The following is a 24,785-nucleotide window of genomic DNA, read 5'->3' on the forward strand; positions in this document are numbered from 1 at the left end:
CGAGGCAAGCCGAAGCACTAGCTAAGGCAAGGACTCAAGCTCCGTCAACTTCGACACCTGTAACGGAAACGGGAAAGCGTGGCAGAACAGAGGATTCCTCTGTAGCGCTGCGCTCTTCCGGAAACGAAACGGGGTCTGTGCCAACGACCGGGAAGAGGAGAAAGGCAAAGAAGAGGAAAGTCGAGAGACGGAATTCGGAAATGCCTGCATCCTCGACCCAATCCAAGGCAGACAAACCTTTGCCTGACAAGGCAGAGGCTAAGGGACCTCAAATGTCGAATGACACTCTTCCGTCAACGTCTGGCGAATCATTCGCGAGAATGGCAGCAAAGGCAATGACGGTGGAGATACATACCGACAAACAAGATGGTCTACTGTCCAAAGGGCAACAAGACTATCTTGACAGCTATCTTTGGAAAGCTATCGGTGAGTCGAAAGACGCGCCGACGTTCGAGGGGAAAAGCGTGGTAGACGGCATCGTAAAGGTGCACTGTTCCAATGCTTTTTCCCGAGAATGGCTAGAAAAAGTTATAGCAAAGATTCCAGCCTGCGAAAACAGCAAGTTTATTCTTGTTGAGAGTAGCAAAGAAAGGCTGGTACGAGCGAGTGTCTGGATTCCGGGTCCTTCCTGTAATTCAGCAGAACTCCTCAAACGCATCCGTGTTCAGAATAAGGATCTTGACACGACTCTCTGGAGAGTATACTCGTGCACCAGGCAGAAATCCGCTACCACTTCGGAGGCGGGTTCCCACCTGGTACTGGGTATCGATCTTGGGTCCCTCAAGGTGCTTAAGTCGAAGTACGGTTGCCGTCCTCACCTACATCTGGGGCGGATCCAGTTCCGCGTCCAGGATAAGGTGGAGGACAAAGCGTAAATATACTCAGTCTCATGACTGAAGTAATATTTACACAGATTAATCTGCAGCATAGCAAAGCGTCTACGGCTCTCTTGTGCCGTAGGCATGCAAAACTGCAAACAAACCCACACATAATACTTATACAAGAACCATGGGTATGTCACAAGCGTATCTGTGGTCTAAGTGCTATGTCGTGGGGACAAATACTTCATTGTGAAGGGAATGTGAGACCGCGAGCATGTATTATCATGCCGAGGTTGATCGAACACACGATGTTAAAAGAGTTATGCTCTGGAGATATCGTTGCTGCAAAAATAAAGTACTGGAAAAGTGGGAACAGTGTCGAAGCTATCATAGTTTCGGCCTACCTACCCTATGACTCTGTACAGCCACCTCCTTCGAGGGAGCTAAGAGAAGTGGTCAAGTACGCAGAATCCAATAATCTGGGGCTAATAGTGGGCTGTGACGCAAATTCACAGAACATTGTGTGGGGAAGCAGCAAATGCAACCCCAGAGGTCTCAAGTTACTGGATTTTATCCTGTCATCCGATTTGGTCATCCAAAACACTGGTAACAAACCAACTTTTGTGACCAGAAGGAGACAAGAGGTGATTGATTTAACACTTACCAATAGGTCAGTTGGAAATCAAATCAACCGATGGCGAGTTTTGGAAGAGGACTCTCTTTCTGATCATCGTCTTATCGAATTCCGACTGGGAATTGACACAATATCAATACCTTCCGGTAGGAATCCTCGAAATGTGGACTGGGACAGGTATGGTGAGCTTATAACAGAGCGATTACCAAACCTGAAAAAACTCAAATCAGCAGAAATGATTGAAGATGCTACTAAGAAATTAGAAGGTACTTTAATCAACTGCTTGGAGGAACTGTGTCCACTCAGGCAAAGCAGACAGGGGAAAGCGGTTCCTTGGTGGAACCCTGAACTGTCGAAGCTTCGTGTACGGTCCAGGAAACTTCTTAATAAGGCCTTGAAGACCAAAACAGAAGAGGACTTGGGCTCATCGACTTACACAGAGAGAATATAAGAAAAAAGTACGGCAAGCCAAACTTGAATCCTATAGAAATTTCTGCAGTAACGTCGAAGAAATGAGGGAAACAGCGAGACTTTGTAAGGTCCTTCATTTAGACCGCTCAGTAAGGCTGGATTCCATTCGAAAACCTGATGGTTCATACACCATTTCCAAATCGGAAACGTTTAATGCTCTACTCGAAACCCATTTTCCGGGTAGTAGAACTCTCTCTGAAGCTGAGAGTGGCATGAACAATGACGGTGGCAACGGTGGAACCTCTAGGTACAGCTGGTATATTGCTAGTCGGATAGTGACAAGGGAATCGATAAGGTTTTCCTTATCTTCCTTTGACAACTTTAAGTCCCCTGGACCTGACGGAATATATCCAGTAATGCTTAAAAAAGGAGGAGACAGGCTGATTGAGGCCCTGAAAAGGATCTTCACAGCCTGTCTTGCATTTGGTTATATACCATCCCAATGGCGACGCGTAAGAGTAGTATTTATTCCAAAACCAGGAAAAGATGACTATTCCCTAGCAAAAAGTTTCAGACCAATCAGTTTGACATCGTTCATGTTGAAAAGTCTGGAACGAGTGGTGGAGAAACATATTCGAGTGGGGGTATTGCCGAGAAGCCCACTTAGTAGAAATCAACACGCTTACCAGAGTGGAAAATCATGTGAATCAGCCTTACACGATCTTGTTAGCAAGATTGAAGCTGGGCTGGAAGCTGACGAATACACAATGGGCGTGTTCGTGGACATTGAGGGGGCTTTTGATAATGCCACTTTCGGCTCGATATGTTCTTCTGCCGAACGACACGGAGTTAATCAAGCCATTATAAAATGGATATATTCCATGCTCTCTGAGAGGCTGTTAACCGCTGGTGGGAGCGACGACGAGCAAATCACAGTCAGGGCCAAGCAAGGATGTCCCCAAGGGGGTGTTCTTTCTCCGCTGCTGTGGTGCTTCGTCGTAGACTCCCTATTAGCGGAGATGCAGGAACTCGGCTTTCACGTCCAAGCATATGCGGACGACGTCTGTGCGCTAACATCGGATAAATCCTTAAGGAGGCTTTGCACGAAAGTGCAGAGTATCCTTGACAAAATCGATGATTGGTGCATGAGACAAGGTCTTTCCGTTAATCCGAACAAAACAACCATAGTCTTGTTTACGAGAAAACGGAAATTGGATGGACTCAGTCTTCCAACACTGAAAGGTGTGACACTTGGTCTTTCCAACGATCCAACGAAGTTAAATATCTAGGAGTAATCTTGGATAAGAAGCTGACCTGGGAGACACACGTTTCACTGAAGGTGAATCGTGCATTGAAGATTTTTCAGCAATGCCGTAGAGCCTTTGGCAAAACTTGGGGTCTGAAACCTGCTGTGGTCCTATGGATATACACGGCACTTATCAGACCAATCATCACTTACGCTTCTGTGGTCTGGTGGCGACGGAGCATGGTTAAGTCCACAATCCGGGAACTATACAGGCTGCAAAGAAGTGTATGTTTATGCATCACGGGTGCCATGAGTACAACCTCTGGTGATGCCCTAAATGCTATGCTTAATTTGCTCCCCCTGGATCTTAAGATACAACAGGAAGCAATAAAAGCAATGTGTAGACTCCATAAATATGGTTTCTGGCACGAAGATGGAACTTCGGGACACAGAGAAATCTTTAAGTTGCTGTCGGAGCAGTATCCACTGTTTTTGGCACCTAAAGATGACCTGATACCCACAGTTTCGTTCGGAAGGAAATTTGATGTCAGATTTCCATTGCGTGAGCAATGGAGCAATCCAGAATGCATGCAGGGAGGTTTGACGGATATTTTCTTTACCGATGGGTCCAAGACTGAAATAGGGTCTGGAACCGGATGGTACTTAAACGACAGTAATAAATATCACTATGCTATGGGGGGAATGGCAACTGTTTTTCAAACAGAAGTTTTTGCCATCCTAAAAGTAGCCGAATGGATAATCGAGAGGAGATGGAGCGGGAAACAGATTGGAGTCTTCAGTGACAGTCAGGCTGCATTGAAGGCCCTGGAGAACGCGAAGCAAACCTCGAAGATTGTTCAAGAATGTAAGAAGAAGCTTAATTCTGTCGCAAGACAAAACAGGCTTGTACTTATATGGGTTCCGGGACACTCCGGTGTTCAAGGAAACGAAATTGCCGACGAATTGGCCAACCGTGGATCAGCGGTGCCCCCACAGGGGCCAGAGCCAATAATCGGAATCAGTCCGACAGGAATCAAGAATTGGATCAACGATTATGTAGGCAATCTACATAAAGAGCGATGGTCCGGACTAGAACGCTGCAGAACTGCAAAGTGTTTTGTGACAAGTCCGAACAGAAAACTGTCAAACTTTCTACTAAAACTTAGAAGGAAAGACATTCGGTTGATGGTCGGCATCATTACAGGACACAACCCATGGGGTCAGCATATGACCACCATTGGAATCATCGAGGACCCGGTATGCCTGTCCTGCTTGGAGGAGGCGGATAGCACTGAGCACTTTCTCTGTGAGTGTCCTGCCTTTGCTAGAGCGCGACTACGGGTATTGGGTTCCGATGTCATGGGAATGAGTAATATTCGTTCTCTAAAACTGGAGGATATTTACAGATTCGCCAAAGAATCTGGAAAATTCTCACAGGACTAACTATCTCTATCTCTGTCTCTATTCTTTCCTATCTCTTTCTCTGATACTTTTCTCCCTCCCTCCTTAACTATCTACCCCCTTTCCAGAGCTTTAAATACAATGGGCTTTAGCCTGAGTGTTTTAGGAGCCACCAAATCTCATGGTGCTCCTTGGCTCGACCTCTTCAAATTCAATTCAACAGGGCACTGCCTAGTTGCAGCACATGCTTACAAGCTACATAAATCTAGCTCTTAACGATGCTTGCAGAAAAACCCTGGAGCGTCCTCTACGCTATGATACCTCGGTGCTCTCAGTTTTGAAAGACTAGAATCTATCCCTGAACAGGAGATTGAGCGACTCCTAAAATTCCCGAATAGTACGCGCATCCTAAGTGATGCATTTTTTCGCTAAAAAATAAAAGACTCTGATCTGGTATCTCTATGATCGGGCTAAAATGGTCTCTGCGAGGCTTCGGCCAGCCAATATAACCTAACCTGTCCTCATTCATAGATAATCGTTGTTGTTGTTTTAGAATGATAATTTCAATCCGTCTCAAGATGGTGTGGCACGGTAACTCGACTACTGTACTAGTCACTTGATTGTGTTTTACAAACAAAAATCAAAAAAATGCTCTTTATTTCATTTTGAAAGTAGCTCCGAGTGGTTTTATTCAGTTATTGGTATTAATAACCTGTACATAGTGATTTTCAATAACATTATTATTTATAGTATATTAACTTAAAAATGAAAATCGTACTTAAAAATTAGTGTTGTTTTTATTTTATTTTTATAGCATAAACAAAGAATAGTAAGCAACCGGGGACTTACGTCTGCGAGTTTTTCATCGGTGCCGATTTTTAGCTAAATGTTATTTTTATTTTTCCCTTTTTATGTTGCACAAAAACAAGCAAAATGAATAGTAAATTCCCAGAATATCCAGCCAGGCGTGAACACAGTTAATATACATGCATATGTACTTGTATATCATGGATTTGGTACTTGTTACTTAAAATTTATATGACTAGTAGAGACATTTTGTCAAATTACAATTACTTAATACAGTTACATACATACATACAAACATACATCCATTACATGTAATGGTCACCAATCTAATAAATATAAGAGTTAAACAATGGACCACATAGAAAATTTGTTGCAAAATGCGCAAAATCTTATTATTATTATTATTATTATGAGGGGATTTAGCCCTGCGGCCTGCAAGATCAATTGTGCGCCGTTCATGGATTCAGAGCTTTTCTCTGAGCCCAACTTGCTCAATAAGTTTTAGTATTTGTGCTCTTTATTGAGTTTTATTTCCTCCACAGGTGTTTGTTCCGCTTATACATCAGTGGTCGACGCGATCCCAGCACATGCATGGCGGTTTCATCTTTCTACCCACAGAATCTGCAAGTGTCCTTGGAGTATAATTCCAGGCTAGAAGAAGATGATTCAACCTACAATGCCCTTCTTAGAACTCCTGTGATGATTCTAAAAATATTCTTATTTAATTCCATACTAGCATTGTTTTTGATTGCGATAAGCCCGGTATGATCTTCTTTGTCTTTCCTCTACTTCCTGAATACGAAGGTAGAAGTTACTCTTCTCTATGCCACAAAATGGCTCTGGGTCTATAAAAATTGTATTACTGCGCGCTTAATCTTAAATGGAGACTTAATTAAACATAATAATTAGTCTAAATTGTCTTGCATAAATTGAAGAATTGATTGAAGAGACTGTGGCTTTTGAAGTTAAGAACTCCTTGGCGTTTTAGAAAATTTCATATTTTCCTACATAAATCTTATATTTATGCATGTTTAAAGCACTACATGGAAATTACAGACGCACAAGTATGTATGGTATGCATACAGACCCAAAAACAAACCACAGGCTCCTCTAACGTCTTTAGAGATTTCTATATAATTTCAAAATATCAGCTATTTTTATGTCTTGTGTTTTTTTTTGTTGTTTCTTATTCTAATATAAAGGTGTAACAATATTTTGTACAAGCTTAAGTGCGTACTAATATTTCTTAAATTTTTAAATAATACCTATGAAGACACATAATTAAATTAAAAACTTCCTTAACTTAATAAAGTTCAAAGATTTGCTTTTAATTAATTAAGATTAAAAGTTTGGTTTTGGTTATCTGGATTGCCATACAAATAACAATTATCATCTGGAGCTTCTCCGTAATTCTTTAAAACCAAAGTCAATAGTTCAGTTCTGTTCTTCAAAGCTACGACTACAAATTCACCATTTGGTAGTATCTCACACGCTGTTATTTGGCCCGGGGGCTTGAAAACGGCTAACGATTTACCTAAAAAATGAAATATGTATGTAAATGTGTGTAATAAGAAATATTTTTTTTTTTTTGTTATTTAAAAAAGCTTTTTTGACATACAAGGTGAAGTCCAAAATAAACACGACTGGCGTCATAAAAATGTTTTTGACTTAGTGCGTTGAGAGTTACATCCCTAGCTGACTTCCAGTGAAAGCTTGGTGACATTCGGTTCTGGAAACTTATTGCGACTAAAGTGTGTTTCGATCAAAGAGCTAATATCAAATTTTGTTTTAAAATCGGTAAACTGTTTACCGAAACATTTGAATTTATGAAAAACGTTTAAGGCGATGATTTTCTATCTCGTGCCAGAGTTCATGAGCGGCTACACGTTTCACAGATGGTTGTTAGGACATAAATGAAAATGAATAATGAACTCCATCGAAATTGTTCATAAATTTATCAAAAACGAACCGAAATCATCGTTGAAATTCATGGAATCGGAGTTGAATATCTCCAAAACATCGATTTATCGCATTTTAACTGATCATTTGGGCTTACGAAAGGTCTGTGCACGTTTCATTCCGCACAAGTTAACTGAGGACTAAAAATAACTCAGAATTCAACATTCGAAAGGCCTCATTAAAGAGGCAAGAAATGTTGAGAACAGACGAGAATTTCCTTTACAACATTGTAACTGGTGATGAAACGTTGTGATTCCAACATGAACGTGAAACTAAGCGTCAAAGTGAAGGCCCCAGACAAGCCACTACCTAAAAAATCGCATTTTGAGAAGTCAAACATCAAGTCGATGCTGATTTGATTTTGCGATGCCGAGGGAATTGTCCACAAGGAGTTCGTGCCAACGGGCCAAACCGTCAATGCAATTTTCTATCCTGGCATTTTGAAGCGTTTGGTTCATCGCATTTGTCGAATTCGTCCTGAATACCGCGAAGGAGGAAGCTGGATGAAAATGCATCTCATTGATCCACTCTTGTGACTGATTTTTTGACTATAATTCGCGATATAACCATCAATTAGTCACCGTATTCACCTGATATGGCTCCCTGTGACTTCTACCTATTGGGAAAATTGCATTTGACCATGAAAGGAAAACGTTTTGCGTCCGGAGAGGCCATCCAAAAGGCTTGTATCGACATTATGAAGGACATTCCGGTCAATGACCTGAAGCACTCTTTGGAAAATCTTTTATATTAGATCGCGTAAAATACTACTATTTGAATAAATAAGCCCGAAGTTATCAGAACAAAGCTCCTGTCGTTTTTATTTTAGCTCAGTCTTGTTTATTTTGGGCTTCACCTTGTAATATTCAAATTAAATAAATATCAATTACATGTAAAAATTAGTGTACTCGTAGAAGAAACTACGTTCGGGCTAAGACGATTTTTTTTTTGTTAGTTCTTATTATTATTATTATCGGGTCATACCGGTCCTTTTCTTGGTACCTAAACTTTGATGTTGGTCGTTGTGCTTGCGCACATCTATGTACGAAGGTCTGGGATGTACTATCAGTTTGCTTAGGCATACCATCAGTGTCACATATGTTGGAGAGGTTATCAGATTAATATGGGTACATGATCACTTCATTGATATTTGCCCCACGATATTGATATTGGCTACGAGCTTACTGTGCTACTAAGAGCTATGGATTTTCTTTCCCTCACACTCGAGGGAATCAATTAGGAAGCAAAAATATATAGAAAAAACATTAAAACCGACAGGTTCGCAGACCGATCTAATACCAACTCTTAAGTGGAGAACAACAATAATGACGAACGGCAAATATAGCAAAGTAATATACCAGCTTCTGTGTAAACTTCTAGCAACGGGAAGGCCAGAAAAATGACAGGTCTGATTGGCGCAAGCACCAAATGGTATCTACGCTATTTTAAAATAGGCTTCGCGCAGAAGATTCTGAGCATACAAGAGGTAACATTGTCTCTCACAGAATACTGCAGATCTATACCCAGAGGGTGATGAATCTACCTTGCCTTCTAATCCAGGGCTCTGCCGTAGTTGACCATTCCTCTCCCCTTACCACAACTTCTGAAGTATCTATGTAAGTACATATGTAGCCAAAGAACCAGTTGATTATAAATTCTAATACACTAGAAGCCTCGTACTCCTGCACGAGAAAAAACGCCGTCCTTGGACAAGGGGACAAACCTAGATCAACCTCCTCGAGAACCGCTCTGATGATTTTGATTTGATTGCCTTATCGGCCTGCATGCCTATTAATTTTAAGAACCGTCCATTAACTCTAAGCCCCTTGAGGAAAAGCCGCTACCTGGCGAAACCAAGAGGATTTTACCTTTTGAAGAGAAGTCAAACCCAGTTGGAGGGGTGCAGAAGAAGCGTCTCCGTAGGCCTAGCTCATATGCTCTAAATAAGAACACTGAAATGGCTGGTCAGGAGTCCTTAACGGACTAAAGGCAACCTCCGGGCGTACAAGCGTTGGCTTTGTCGAAGTTCCAGGAGCCATCCTTATAGTGAGCCACAGAACTTATTGTCGCGAGCAACGAACGCAAAGCAGGGAAACGCGACGAGAGACACATTCCCTACCTCTACGCTCTGAAAAACCGGCGCTGAAGGAACCGATCTCTGGTAGACCAAAACCTCTGGAAAACACATACACAATACACACAATTTTCACACATCAGCATAAAGTATGGTGCAACCTGTATATATTATAACTTTCAAATGTTTTCTTATTTTCGAAAACCCAAAGACTCGTAATGGGTTTTTGGTTCAAGGTTCATAAGTACATTTGCTCTGAATGATTCGCAAAACTTGTTTGCTATTCCTACTTTGCTACTCCTCCTCCTATTTGCGGCGTGCGTCTAGATGGTGTTCCACAAACGGTGGGACTTTCATACAGTTTTAAGGGGGAAGTCTACTGTGAATTTTTCAAAAAATCGATTTTTTTTTTATTAGCTTAAAAAATACTTTGAACCCTCTTAAATAAGGTACAATATGTGTTACAGTTGGCTAAATTTTTCTTCGTTGAAATTTCGACCTTTTCCCGAAGCGCTCCAAAGCGCGTACCTGCTATACTGAAACTTTAAACGCATTTTTCTCGAAACTAAGTTTTTGTATACGGTGTACACGATATCTCGAGTTCTGATAAATGAATCAGCTTAAAAATTTAATTATATATTCTCTGTAATAGTGTCTCTCGTCTGACATAGGATTTTTTTGATATCGTTATTTGTTAAATTGTTATAAACAATAGTAACATCAATTTTAGGCAAAAAAAAAGAAAAAAATTTCAAGAATTTTTTTTTCAACGCCAAAATTTTGTATCGACATAATCCTACGTCAGACGAGAGTCAATACTATGTATATGATAACAATATTTTGTTTTTTTGTTTTAGATCACCGAAACGTAAGATTTCATGTACACCGTTTAGGCACCTAAGAAAAGCGGACCTGCGCTTGCAGAAGTGCCACAGCGGCCATTTTGAATATTTTGGCTTAAATTTTTTTTTTCAAAAACTTAAATATATAATAAAGATAAGAGTTTAAATAGATTTTATGTACGAGCAATATTTTGTTAGAAATAAAATCCGGAAAATAAGCCTGTTTTTTCCCTTGTCACAGTAGACTTCCCCCTTAAGCCGATTCCGAATGAAAGATGGTTTTTTATGAGGAGCTTTTTCATGGCAGATATACACTCGGAGTTTTGTCATTGGCTGCCAAGTACAATCGCTATTAGAAAAAACTGTTTCTATAATTTTGGTGTTTCGTCCCCTGAGTTTCGAAGTTGTATACAGGATACAGCGACCGCCGAGAAGTTTAATATATATACACATATATCCTTTTTTTATTTACCCCACATATACTTGCATTGAATTACCTGTATTCAGTTCCCATACGCGTATGGAGTTATCACTTCCTTCCTTATCTCGTGACAACAATACTTTTCCTAGGGGATCCAATTTTAAAAATGTCACGGGAGCATTATGACCAATAAGTGTTGATCTGCAGTTGCCGGTTATCAAATCCCAAATTAGGATTTTCGCGTCTTCTAAACCAGCTATTACGCAAGCATTCGCTTGAGATATCGCCAACGATACCGTATTGCAGACAGGCTTCCACTTCTTAAACAATGTACCGCTTTGCAAATCATATACAACAATAAAATTAGGAGTAGGCTCATTTAGCTCTTTGGCCACGACGCAAACATATGAACCCTCATAGGTAATGGCCGATAGCGAGGTAATGAAATCGTGATGTGGAATGCGCAAATCGTAGAGCAGCTTTTTCTGTGATAGGTGCCAAACCAAAAGCGGAAATGGCTTTTGTGTTTCATCACCGCAAACAAGAATACTGTTGATAAAAGTTTAAATCTTAGCTAAAATTGGATGAAATATTAAAAGTTTCCAGTTAACTTACCGTCCATCTCCGGAAACCAGCAGAGAATTAAGAAATCGGTCTTCGCCAGCTTTGAAGGTCATAACACAGTCCCCGGACTCCAGGTTCATAAGATGGACATACATTCGATTGCGCGATAAACAGACTACATGGTTTTGGTCATGCAATCCAAAATATGGCATTTTCTGATTCATAACACCCTTCAAGGTTTTCTGAAAAATTATTTGTATTGGTATTGTTATTTATTTACTTACTGGGTTTCTATGAATATATTTATTCACATGTCCTATTAATACCACATATTTTGAATTTAGCGTTACTTAGCATTGGGAATTAGAAATAGCTGTACCACTGTTTTCTTTGGCGTTTTTAGAAATAAACGGCATACGCTAATAACTCAATACTAACTCCTGAATTAAAATTCGAGATTCGGTCGAAAATTAAACATAATGTCTACTGATGCTTTCCATTTCAATTCAACCGGGCTATTCGAGTCATGTTCTTCGATTTCGTTGTAACTCAAATATGTTGCTCTCTGGTCAAAATAATGAGACACGTATTTTTTTGTTCGCCCGAAAAATTTTTTTTTCATGATTTATCGGCAATTTTGTTCTTCGGCTCAAAATCGATTTTTTTTTCATTATACAAGATTTTTTTTTTTATAACTTAGTCAAAAATGAACCGATTTTAATGATTCTAGGTTCAAAATGATCGTCATTACTTACACGAATGACTTCATGTAGAAACAATTACAAAAAAGTTGTTGAAAATTTTTATTTTCCAAAAAACAAAAAGTGCGAAACAAGTTTTTTACTCAAAAATTCATTACTCAAAAACAACTCATTTTAGCTACTGGGCATTCAACTCAATTGAAGTTTGAGGTGTCCTCTTGATTTAGAAAAAGTTATAAAAAAAAAATACACTTTTTGAAATATTGAATTTCGAAAAAATTTCAATTTTTTTTCTTTTTTGCTAAATAAAAAATTTTCAACAACTTTTTTGCAATTGTTTCTACATTAAGTCGCTCGTGTAAGTAATGACGATCATTTTGAGCCCAAAATTATTAAAATCGGTTCAGTTTTGACTAAGTTATGGGCATTTAAAAAAAAAAATGTTCTTATATAATTAAAAAAAATCGAGTTTGAGCCGAAAAACAAAATTGCCGATAACTCTTGAAAAAATTTTTTTTCGGGCGAACAAAAAAATACGTGTCTCATTATTTCGACCAGAGAGCAATATATTTGAGTTACAACGAAATCGGAGAATATGACCCGAATAGCCCGGTTGAATTGAAATGGAAAGCATCTACTCTCTTTACTGTTACAATAACCATATTACAACTTTTGGGATTTCCAAATAGGTGGTATTAATGGAAAACCCCATTATTTTATTAGATATGTATGTACTATAGTCTGCCAAGGGGCGACTACAATTAGAAAAAAAAAAATACCAGTCTAACGGTTAGACGCGATAGAAGTGAAACCTTCCGTAAAACAAACTGAGAGAGAATGAGACGAAAGCAGCATTAGGAGCGGGGTAATTATAGGTTCATTATAATATTGCTATAAAGTTCATATTTTATTTTCTTCATTTTATTATTATTCATCCTCAATGTTTTCAATTTCAACAAGTGGCTTATGATAGCTAAAATATGATACAAATGCTTTGGTTTCGATGTTGCCAACATATCTTTGAAATACCGCGTCAATTGTTGTTTTTGATCGTGTTGTTGATTCAGTGCGATTGTTACACATTTTTAAATTGAATGTTGTATTGAGAAAGTCAATTAATGGAACCGCTGTGTCCAATGCAAAATTTACGTTAAAATCGCCACTTAAAATCATTGGAGCTTTATCGTAATCTTTTCTAAGTATCCGCGATACTTCTGGTGTATACTTTATTAAATTTTCGTGAATGAATTCTGTGATGCTATTTATTGATTGATTCGGTGAAATATAAATTGCCACAATTAAAACTGTTTTTCCATTGCTCAATCTGGTTTCGCATGCACATATTTCTCCCACTTTAGAGAGCTGAACAGACAGTGATTCTAGTTGCTGTGCATTCAGATCTATCTATAGAGTTACAATACGAGCACCGTCATTTTGATTGTGGTATATTGCAACACCGCCTGCAATTGCGGTAAATAATAAAAAATGAAAATATAAAAATACGGACGCAATACAGCACACGCGGTTGCTATTATGAGCGTCGTAACGCGTATATTACACAGACGTACTAACATACACACAAACATTCGTAGGACGCTTGGTCTAAGCAAGTATTAGGTAGCGTAGTATAGGTATACATAATGCCTTCTCGCTCACCGTGGCTCCGTAATACGCAGGCGCGCACACATACGTACTAGCATACATACAAACATACATACGTATGACGCTTGAACTAAACACCAAAGCAAGTAATAGGCAGTGTAGTATACATACTACAATACTCACTATACTAGCGTGACTCAGCAGTACGCAGCCACACACATATACGTATATCAACATATAACGCTTCGTAGTGTCGCTTTTTCGTTTCATCGAGTCTCAAATCACTCCCAACGATTCTAAAGAAGTTTTCACTTCAAAAATTCGGCCACTATCGAATGGTAGTTAAGCACCAGATTACATTAAAAAATATAGTCAAATCCCGGGATCAAAATTTTCTACTAGCATCCTAGTATGTGCACATGTATCACAATAAGTGACGCAAAATAATCACCCAATCTGAAGATTTATAATTTTTCCAGGCAAGCAATGAAACGCGTAAATGTCAACGGTTTTCATTACTGAAAATATTTATTTTTATTTAGTAATCAAACTCAAACACAGAATTGGATGATTATTTTGCACGTATTTTTAATAATTATGAATAAGCCAGATTAGCAGGTTTTACAGGATTGAGAGGAAAAGAGTTTGCTTTTGCAAAGTCCCTGTTGTTGTTGTAACAACATAAAACTCTCTCCATACATTTTCGAAGAAGTGAAGTGAAAGTTATTGGAGTGCAGTTATAAGAGCGTACAATTGTTCGGCCTTAACAACCGCGCTGTTAGTTCTGCCTTTTCAAAACTGGATAAAGAAGCAAAGCAAATGGGTTTGGTGGTGAACGAGAACAAAACGAAGTACCTCCTATCATCAAACAAACAAACGCACTCGCGTATGGCGCCCACGTCACTGTTGACAGCTATGGTTTTGAAATTGTAAGAAACTTCCTTTATCTAGGAACCAGCTATAACGCCGAGAACAATGCCAGCGTAGAATTCAGTCAACAAGTGCCACTTTGGATAAAGTAGGCAATTGAGTAGTAAAGTCCTCTCTCGACGAACAAAACTAATACCCTACAAGGCTGTCGTTATGCCTGTCCGAACGTTTGGCGCAGAAACTTGGACGATGACAACTTTTGGACGTTAGTGACGGCGAGTATAGTAGGCGATGGAGCAATGAGCTGTATGAGCTACGTTGGCTGGGTCATGTCGTCCGAATGGATACAAACGCTCCGGCTTTGAAAGTATTCGATGCGGTACCAGCTGGTGGTAGCAGAGGAAGAGGGCGGCCTCCTCTGCGTTGAAAAGATCAGGTGGAGAAGGACTTGGCTTCACTTGGTGTGTCCAACTGGCGCCGGTTAGCACGAGAAAGAAACGACTGGCGCGCTTTGTTAAACTCGGCCAAAATCGCATAAGCGGTTATAGCGCCAATTAAGAAGAAGAAGAAGCTCAACTCTTCGCCCAACATAATGCGACGCTTTTATTTATGTACATAAATACGAAATGTGTAAGTCTCTAATGAAAACCGGGTTGGTAAGAGTAGCTCTTTCTGAAATCATTAACGATTTTGAGTTGAAATTCTTTAAGCGTAGCAAGCTCTCAGCTAGAATTGACCACACTTATAAAACTGATATCAATTTAATACAAATTACAAATATTTATATTATAGATTTACCTTATATTTCCCTTCATCGAGATTTATCACCCGAATTTCACGTCGACACAAAACAGCTGCCTCATAGTTTCCGACTGGACACATAGATGTCGGCTGCGGTATACCCAACAATTGTCGTACTCGCGAACAATTTTCTACATCCCAAACACATATTTCCTCTCTTTCGGTACTTATCGATGCCACATAGTAGCCTTTTTGAGGCAAATTGACCAATACATCGTAACTACTAGTTGATGCGCCCTCATCAGAACCCAAATTAGAATTTAATATCTCCATAAAAGGTATTTCAATTTCATAGGTATACTCCAACCAAGAGCGGATTTTTTCATCATCTTTGAGTGTTATATCGTCTCTTATTCGCGCTTTCAAATAGTATTTAATTAAAGTGAAAAACTGATGGCCATCATAGCTAAGTTCACGCATATAGTTTTTCAAAAAATCTTTTAAAAAACTGATATGGATCCAGGATTGCTTCTCAATTTTTGCAAGTCTCTCAGACGTTAATATATCATGCATTAAATACGCTGGGCCATTAGAATGAACTTTATCGGCAATCCATTGAAGATCGGTGAAATAGAAACAATTGAAGAGCATTTCGATTTTATCCGGTGCTGCGTTATCTTCAATTATGGCACAGAAATGATGATAAGGCAGTTTTAAGTACTTCTGGTAGTTATAACTGAAAGTCAAAATAAAATGTATTAAATATCAAATTCATACAGGGGCGTATTGTTCGTATTCAAGTTTTTTTCGTACTTATCCCGAGTTCCTTACTTTGTTATATGGCCATTTCCGTGCGCAGTTGGCAGTATGCTCTGTTGTCTATCGAAGTAGTCACGTATTGATTTGTGAACCAGCCACCTTTTGTGTGTATACCTCTTGAAAACAGCATTTCTAAAACTCTTATCGGCAATACGAATATTTTTTAAAAACAATAGCATGGGTCCCATAAGCCAGCAAAATTTTGACCATATCTTAAAAGCGGCCTGCGCTTCTAATTGTGTCTGCTTTTGAAAAATACCTAAGCAATCGCTCTCGCGTATGCCCCAATCTGATACGGCCACAATCAGTAACATCATTTCAACATGTTCCGTTTGAAACTTTGTCTCCAAAATCTGCAGCATTTTATCTAGCACATCCGATATATCCGTTATACTAATGGACATGTGCGAAAGCCAAGCTAGCCACCATAACGATTTCGCATGTAATGGTGTCTTGCCACGCAAAGTCTTCCACTCCTCTGGCAATTTGAGCGCACCATTAGAAGCATAAAATTCGCTGCCACCAGAACTAAGAATGTCATTCCACTGTCGTTCAGTAAATTGCTTCATCTTTATAAAACACTTGTTGGGTATGCCGAGGTCGCTCAAGTTTTTCAAAATTGGCGATTCTTCCTTATTATCAGTATCGGTTACGGTCAGTATCACTTTGGACGTGCTATTCAGGTTTACCGGCAGCCACTCCAAATTCGCTTCGAAGAGAATCTCATCCAAAGAGTCGATAATAATAACTACGAAAAAATCCTGGTTTTCAAGCAGCTCTTTCAGAATATTCGAATAACCTTCTATTGACTGTAAGGAGGAGAAAAAAATGTTAGAATTTTTGTATGTTAAAATATTATATATGAAAGTATATCGGAAACCTACATGATCACAATTACACTGGCAGCCATTCGCCAAAATTGACAATTGATCTGTTATGGAGCCCAACAAAGAGGTTAAATCGGAAGATCGAACTGTCAAATTCACATATCTGCAAAAATAAGTATAATATATATGTAAGTCGTTTAGTTTAAAACTTGATAAACGTCGCCGTAGAAGAAAATCGATGTAAAAATGTCTGGCCGTTTTTACCACGCAGGAGATAGAGGGGTTTGCGGTTGATCATGTGATAGCAAGTCTTGTTGTATCTAAAGGTAGTAGCTATGGTGGAGTCTCTGGGTGGAAAAGTAGAAATAGGATTCATCCTAGGTGCTCTACTATTTATTATTTACAGAAATGATATTGAAAACATTTTGAAGCATTGTAAAACAGTAATGTAAGCAGACGTCACCCTAATATATGCAGAAAGGAAAACCGAAACTGTATGATGTGTGTTGGGATTTATCAATTTCTCGAATCAAATGATTGATCATCTCGGGCTCTTTCCAGTAATGCAAAATTTCGATAGGCATCGGTAGAACATCACTAGACAACTTCGCTTACTTCCAATCTGGCCCGATCTCGAAATCCGTTACTAAAAAGTGACATCACACTTCCTGCCGAGAGTCACATTTTCTATTCGTTTTTCTGAAAGTGGCACCGACACCAAATTTCATAACACTAAGCTCAATAAAAATATATCACATTCTCCTCGAATGAGTAGGCGTAGAGAGAGCATTCTCGATTTATTAATCTAATTTGTTTTTGAAATTTTGGAAATTGAATAAAATTAAATAAAAATAAAAAAAAAATATAAAACAAAAAAACAGTGCGGTCACGTTAGAACAGTCGCTTGTGTAGTATTTTGTGTCAATCTGTGTGTCAATCTCGTTCAAGTGTGATTTTTACGTGCCAAGGTGCCACCAATTTTTAATTCAAATACTCTTTATAACACCGGTTAAGAACTAATTTGCTTATTTGTGACAAACCACTATGGAAGAAGACCCCGAAAGGGGCAGAAGTAACTACTTCGCCATCTTAGGCGAAGAACCAAAAACTAAATGAAAAGCCTACAATGTCAGCAATCACTATGACTTTCCAGCGTTAAAATCTATCAAACCCGTAAGTACCCAACAAAACTTATCATGCCCAAAATTTTTATTAATAAAAAGCAAAACAGGGAAATCAATTAAAGCCTACAATATTTTCGCAGTCAACAAAGCACTAGAATCGATAACAACTGAAAAACCTTTAGAAATATCATTCACTAAAGAAGGAGACTTACTTATTCTGGTTAAAACTCAACAACAAGCGAATAAATTCGTTAAAGCAACACAATTATCTAATATTTGCAATATATCTGTCTCTCTTCACCCAACGCTCAATATCTCAAAAGGTGTAATATACTCCGGAGTATTAAAAGATTTAAGCGAAGATGAAATCGTAGAAGGTTTAAACTAGCAAGGTGCAGTAGAATGCAAAAAATACATAGAGGGAAAACTCACCAATACCCCTCTGCACATCGTTTCCTTCAGCACCTATAGCCCACCAAAAGAAGTGAACGTAGGATGGCTTAAAATAAAAGTCGAACCATATATCCCATCTCCTATGCAATGTAAAAACTGCTTCATTATCGGTCACACAGCTAAACATTGTACCTCTGAAGCAAAATGCAATGTATGCTCATCTAGCATTCACTACTCCACGCCTTGTTCAAAAGTTTTGTGCATAAACTGCAAACATAATCATCGTTCAAACAACAAACAATGTCCCACGTATAGAAAAAGGCAAGATATAATAAAACATAAAATTGTAAATAAATGCTCTTTTAAGGAAGCTATTGAGTCAGTCAACAAATTCAACACAGACTACAGTAAAAATGTACCTGAAGAGAGCGTTGAAGAAGCAATTCAAAAAAGAATTAAGGAACCTCAAACAGCAATAAAGGAAAACAACAACTATGTAAAACTCAACTCAACAACTACAATCCGTTCCATCGTTCAAACAACAAACAATGTCCCACGTATAGAAAAAGACTACAGTAAAAATGTAACCGAAGAGAGCGTTGAAGAAGCAATTCAAAAAAGAATTAAGGTACCTCAAACAACAAAAAAGGAATACAACAACTATGTAAAACTCAACTCAACAACTACAATCCGTTCCCAGAGCGTAAGCTGCAAATCAAATAACAAAGAAAATACTGATCAATTATCAACCAACTCTGCACTAACATCAACCCAATTACACTTAGACCCAAATCTTTCACAACTTTATGAACAATACAAATTTATTAGTCAGTCCAATAATTTAACAAACACACCAATGACCACAAACATGCCACTCACTAACATAGACTCAACAAATTCCACAATAGAAGACAGTGCAATAATGCAACAAAACTAAAACAACTTCCTCTCACCTATAGATTTTATCGTTATACGTTAGAAGAGTAAGTACAATTTAAATTTCAATATGGTACTTAAAGTTCTCCAGTGGAACATTAATGGATACCACAACAATTATAATGAATTATGCTTACTATTAAAAGAAAATAACTATAAAATCGTAGCAATCCAAGAAACCCATATTAAGGAAGGCCCTTCCACAAGATTTATACCCACAAATTTCTCTATGTATGGTAAGAATAATATTACAACAGAAGAAAACGCAAAACGTGGAATCGCTATTCTTATTGCTGATAATATTGAATATACTCCTTTTGAGCTACACACTCAGTTACTTGCAATCGCAATCAAGATAAATTCCAAAATCAATTTTACTCTACTAAACATATATTCACCACCAAACGAGCAAATTGCTGAGCATAATTTACACGAACTCACTTCACAAATAAATGGACCTATGCTAATTGTAGGTGATCTAAATGCTTGGAGCCTGTTATGGGGATCTCCAAGGTTTAACAATAAGGGCAAAAATGTCTCCAAATTTATTCAAAATACTAACCTCATCATCTTAAACGACAAAAGTCCTACCCATTGGTCCACTCACCTTACACTCACACACATTGATATTTCCATGTGCACTCCACCACTAAACATTGCATCCAGCTGGAAAGTAAACGAGGAACTTTGTGGGAGTGACCATTTTCCTATCAGCATAACACTATTTAACATGGCCTCAAACACGACTTACCACACTCCCAAAAAATTTATATTAAAAAATGCAAACTGGGCCCAATACCAAATGCGCTTGACAAACGACCTGGAAAACTTGAGAATCGATTCAATGAATCCAAACAAAGCCGCTGCGATCCTTACCAAAAAAATTAAGCAAAGCGCATACAATACAATTCCTATGTCTACCAATAAGAAAAGAAAATATTCAACATATTGGTGGAATGATACCTTGCATGATCTTAGAAAAAAAAGCAAGACCTCTGGAAACTAGTCAAACATCACCCCACCACTGAAAATGTCCTAAATTATAAAAAGGCGAATGCTAAATTCAAACGAGAAACGAAAATTTCTTATCGTGTGGCTTTCACAAATTTCACTAAGGATATTAACTGCAATACTCCATCAAAAGTCCTTTGGAACAAAGTGAACTTACTCTACGGGCACCGCCCATCTAACTTAATTCACTCTATTGAAAAAGATGACAAATTATCTACATCTATGTATGCATGGTTAAACTACTCAAAAGAAACTAATTTTTCAGCTCAGTTCACAGGACAAAAAAATCGTTATAAAAACCCAATAAGCATGGTCTATCAACTAAGTAAAAAGGCGAAAGCTTTAGAAGAGCCCTTCACATTGCAAGAACTCGATGGATGCCTAGCTTCGCAAAACGGAAAACACCTGGCCAAGATAATATCCCCTATGAGTTTATAAAACAACTTCCTTCAGTTGGCAAGCTCAAGTTATGTGAACTTTACAACCTCATTTACAATACACACACTATACCACAACAATGGAAAATTGCCCTTGTTGTACCCATACCGAAACCAAACAAGCCAAAAAACCTGACAGAAGGGTATAGGCCTATTTCCCTTCTATCTTGCCTATCAAAAACCATAGAAAAAATGGTATCTCGGAGGCTTATGTGGTATCTTCACACAAATAAGTTGCTGTCAAGTAACCAAACCGCTTTTAAGTCCGGAACCAACACATTAAACGCATTACTTCGCTTAGACGAATACATAACCAATAGTATTTCCAGCAGAAACCACACGTCTCTTATATCCATAGACATGGAATAGGCATTCGATAGAGTTGGTTTACACTCCATAATGGATCAACTTTTAGCTTGGAAGTTAGGCCCTAAATAATAAATTACATTAAAAACTTAATGCTAAATCGAAAATTCCGGGTTAAAGCAAATCAAATTATAACAGATTGTTGGCCTCTGGAAAATGGTTTACCGCAAGGTTCCCCCCTCTCTGTCACTCTCTTTTTAGTTGCCTTTGACAAACTCAGTCGAGTAATCAATGAGAACAAATATTTCAATCATGTCTTATATGCAGAAGATTTATGTATATATGCCAAAGTACAAGACATAACGACGTTCCAATCACAATTCAATAGCCTTTTAGTAGAAATAACAAACTGGTGCAACATCAGCGGAGCTAAGATATCCATAGCCAAATCTAATCATTTACATATATGCAACAGACATACTTGCAAAAGTTTTTTCGTAAACACAGAAGATACACACATCCCAAACAAATATTTCAAAAATTTCATCTATATACCATTCTGCGATTCGTCTGGCGTTAGGCGCTTTTCGCACCACTCCCATCCTCAACATTCTCGCCGAAGCGCAATTTCCGCTAATAAAAGATAGAATCAGTTATATATCCGGACGAACGGCAATCAAACTAGCACAAAATGATGACCCTGCCTTAAAATCAATAGTAAAAAACAGGCTGAAACGAAAACGAAAATCACGTAAAAAACCAGCAATAGAAAGGCTAATAGAGATAGCGAAACACCTTGACATGCCGTTGGTAAACAATATCACCTCCAACATAAAGAATCCTCCATGGACACTACCGACGAACAGCATTCTACTACAGTTAACACAATATAAAAAAGAAATAACTCCGGTGTCCGTATTTCTGCAAAACTTTCAACGCATACGCAACAATTACCATAATTGGTCCACACTATATACTGACGGCTCGAAAAATGAAGATGTACTCGCCTTCAGCATTGCTAACGAAAATGCGACACTATCTTCCGCTTTATTACCATATTATGCATCCGTTTTCACAGCCGAAGCAACTGCCATCTATAACGCCTGTAAAATAACAGAAAAAAAACGGAGGAAAATGGCTTATCTGCAGTGACTCACTATCAACTTTGACTTCAATAAAAAATATAAACAACAACGATATATTGATATCTCAAATCAGAGATACGCTAATTTCAAACCCTGAAAAAATAAAGTTGTTTTGGATCCCTAGCCATATTGGAATACGTGGAAACACCTTAGCAGACGCAGCGCAAAACTTGCCACTTAGTCGCCGTTACACACAATATACAGTTTTAACAAGGTCGACCTAAAAAACGCAACTAACAAAGCAAATCGACAACAAATGTTACAACGATGGCAAAACATAAACCATTATTATAAATGCATTAATCCAAGCTTCAACCCTCCAATCTTCCTAGCAACAACCACAAGGCGAAACACGATTATTTATACTCGTTTTCGGCTTGGACATACACGCCTGACCCACAGCAACCTCTTTCAAAACAACAACCTACAAAACCACGTTTGTCAATTCTGCAACGAAGAGACACTTTCTATCCAACACATCGTTACAAATTGTGAAGCATTACATTCAATAAGACAATCAATATCAAGCCACACAATAGAAGAACTTCTGTCCGAAGTTAACGCAGAAAACATTAAAAGTTTTATACACTTTATTTACAAAATTAATTTGTATTTTGAAATCTAAATTATACACGAATATTATTATATAAATACTTATGTTACGTAAAGCTGATGGCCTAGTCGCTAATGCTTTTTAATTCTTTGTGATTGTAATTCATTACTTTTCCAATTTTCAAATAAACAAAAAAAAATATATATATAATATATATATATCACATTTTTATTCAACAGGTATTGGCTTATATTCATCAAACAAACTATTTTTTCTATTCTTACTCAATAAACTTGATCACATATGATTCCTTTCCAATATCTTCATGTACTTTACTTTTTATCTGACAAATTGAACTCAGTTCTTTATCATAAACACCACCGATTCGGATGTTATATTCGTTACCTCAGGGTAGTTACCTAGGTCCACTACTTATACCCTATATAATTTATCAAAATGTGGTTTTCCAAGCTCAGTGGTTGCTAAATCTGGGTCGATGTTTGGATTTGTAATGAAAAACTCAACTTAATTTTAAGACCTGTTTGCTCTCAAGAGTCTGTACTTTCCTTTTGTCAGATCCACCTTGGAACACTGTAGCAATATCTGAAATCCTCGTTTTACCGAGTATTCCATTAGAATAGAAAAAATTCAGAATCATTTTGTTAGATACACCATGCGCCGGCTGAATTGGGTGACTTGTGGATCATATCCACACATAAAAGCAAATGCCTCCTATTTGGACTACAAACTTTAGGAACGAGTAGAAAATTTTATTTCACGATGCTAATTAGAGTTAGTTGTTAGAATGAGTCTTACAATAGTTAAATAAAATTAATCATCAATAATCAACGTGAACAAGCTCAGTATAAAAATCCTATACGATTAGATGCTAGTGTCTATAATCGAAATAAGTGCTCTAACAAAGTAAGTGATTAGCCTGCCGTTGTTGAATTAATTATTTAGTAGATATTAATTTGTGCTTTTGAAAAATATTTATCAGAAATATTTGAGTACACGGTAACTTTACCGAGCTCGATCTGCTGGTCGCTAAAATTTATACTATTGTTGTATTGCATAAATGAAATAAAGAGTTAATCACAGTAAGGTTAGGCTAAAGCGGTTGTCCACTCTCTCCAGTGTGTACTTTTCAAAAATTTTAGAGATCCCTGATTTTTACAGTACTAAGATCTTTAAATTCATAAAAAAATTGTCTACCTAAACTGGTAAATCTACGTCTGGATAGAGCAGGACAATGGCAAAGGAGGTTCGAGATCGTCTCTTCCTCATTTAGACAGCTTCTGCAGAAGCCTTGTGCTTGCACGCCCATTCTATGGGCGTGTATGTCTATTAACCAGTATCCGTTATAACTGAAATCAGTGTGCTAAAACTGCGCTTATTTTGGCTTAGCAGAGATTCTGTGCTTTTAGCATTGAGAGTCGGCCACAGTTATCTGGGGATTCTGCAGGGAGTTTCATTACGGCATCTGTCATTCGCTGCTCTTATAATTTCCTCAAAGATAAGTAGCTTACATGTTTGTAAGTGGTAAGTCTATGTCATTGTCTGTGAAGCGGACAATTTGGTTTTGAGTAGTTATGCACAGTGGCCACGAACTCATGTTGCATTTAGATGAAATGACTCGGTCATCTCGTTAGGAGATGTTCGGCATTTCATTTCTACCTTGGAGGTTGTTGACTACTTTGGGAAGGATTTTATCGCCGGCAGGCTAATATATGTAGATATCATCACAGTTAACTGATGAATATTATAAACTATTTTGCTCAAAAGAATAAAAAAATATAGCTTTCAAGTTTTTATCTGAGTTTTAGAACAAAAGCGAAGTTAATAAAATAAATTGTAGAGAATTCGCAATCTGCTATGTCGAAGATGAAAATATCAATTGGGATTACTTGCCTATTTTTATAACGCTTATGCCGTGTTAAAGTGTTTCACTTTTATAATTTTCATATCAATTTGAATTTGAAGAAGCTTACCTTAATATCAACGTAGCATCAGGCTTCCATCTCTGAACGTTTTCCATAATTTTGGATGCTAACACACTCTTCCCACAACCGCTGGCTCCAGATATGACAAGTGGCCATTGGGTATTGTCCTTAAGATATCTTTAAACAAAGAGACTGTT

The 24,785-nt window shown here is 38.0% G+C and overlaps 1 protein-coding gene across 2 annotated transcripts in view; it reads right to left on the reverse strand.

Moving 5' to 3' along the window:
- Positions 1 to 5,194: 5,194 nt before the first annotated feature.
- LOC128863522 (uncharacterized) overlaps positions 5,195 to 24,785 on the reverse strand; it is a 31,685-nt gene continuing 12,094 nt past the window's right edge. For both annotated transcript variants that reach the window (XM_054102728.1, XM_054102727.1), the window contains 7 exons: positions 24,637 to 24,765; positions 16,798 to 16,903; positions 15,926 to 16,722; positions 15,152 to 15,830; positions 11,232 to 11,422; positions 10,693 to 11,165; positions 5,195 to 6,854 (listed from right to left, as the gene is read on the reverse strand). In XM_054102728.1, the coding sequence (XP_053958703.1) occupies positions 6,652 to 6,854; positions 10,693 to 11,165; positions 11,232 to 11,422; positions 15,152 to 15,830; positions 15,926 to 16,722; positions 16,798 to 16,903; positions 24,637 to 24,765 (2,578 nt within the window). In that variant the 3' untranslated portion in view covers positions 5,195 to 6,651. The remainder of the gene's footprint in view (positions 6,855 to 10,692; positions 11,166 to 11,231; positions 11,423 to 15,151; positions 15,831 to 15,925; positions 16,723 to 16,797; positions 16,904 to 24,636; positions 24,766 to 24,785) is intronic.

Source organism: Anastrepha ludens, chromosome 5 (assembly GCF_028408465.1).
Source record: "Anastrepha ludens isolate Willacy chromosome 5, idAnaLude1.1, whole genome shotgun sequence".
NCBI lineage: Eukaryota > Metazoa > Arthropoda > Insecta > Diptera > Tephritidae > Anastrepha > Anastrepha ludens.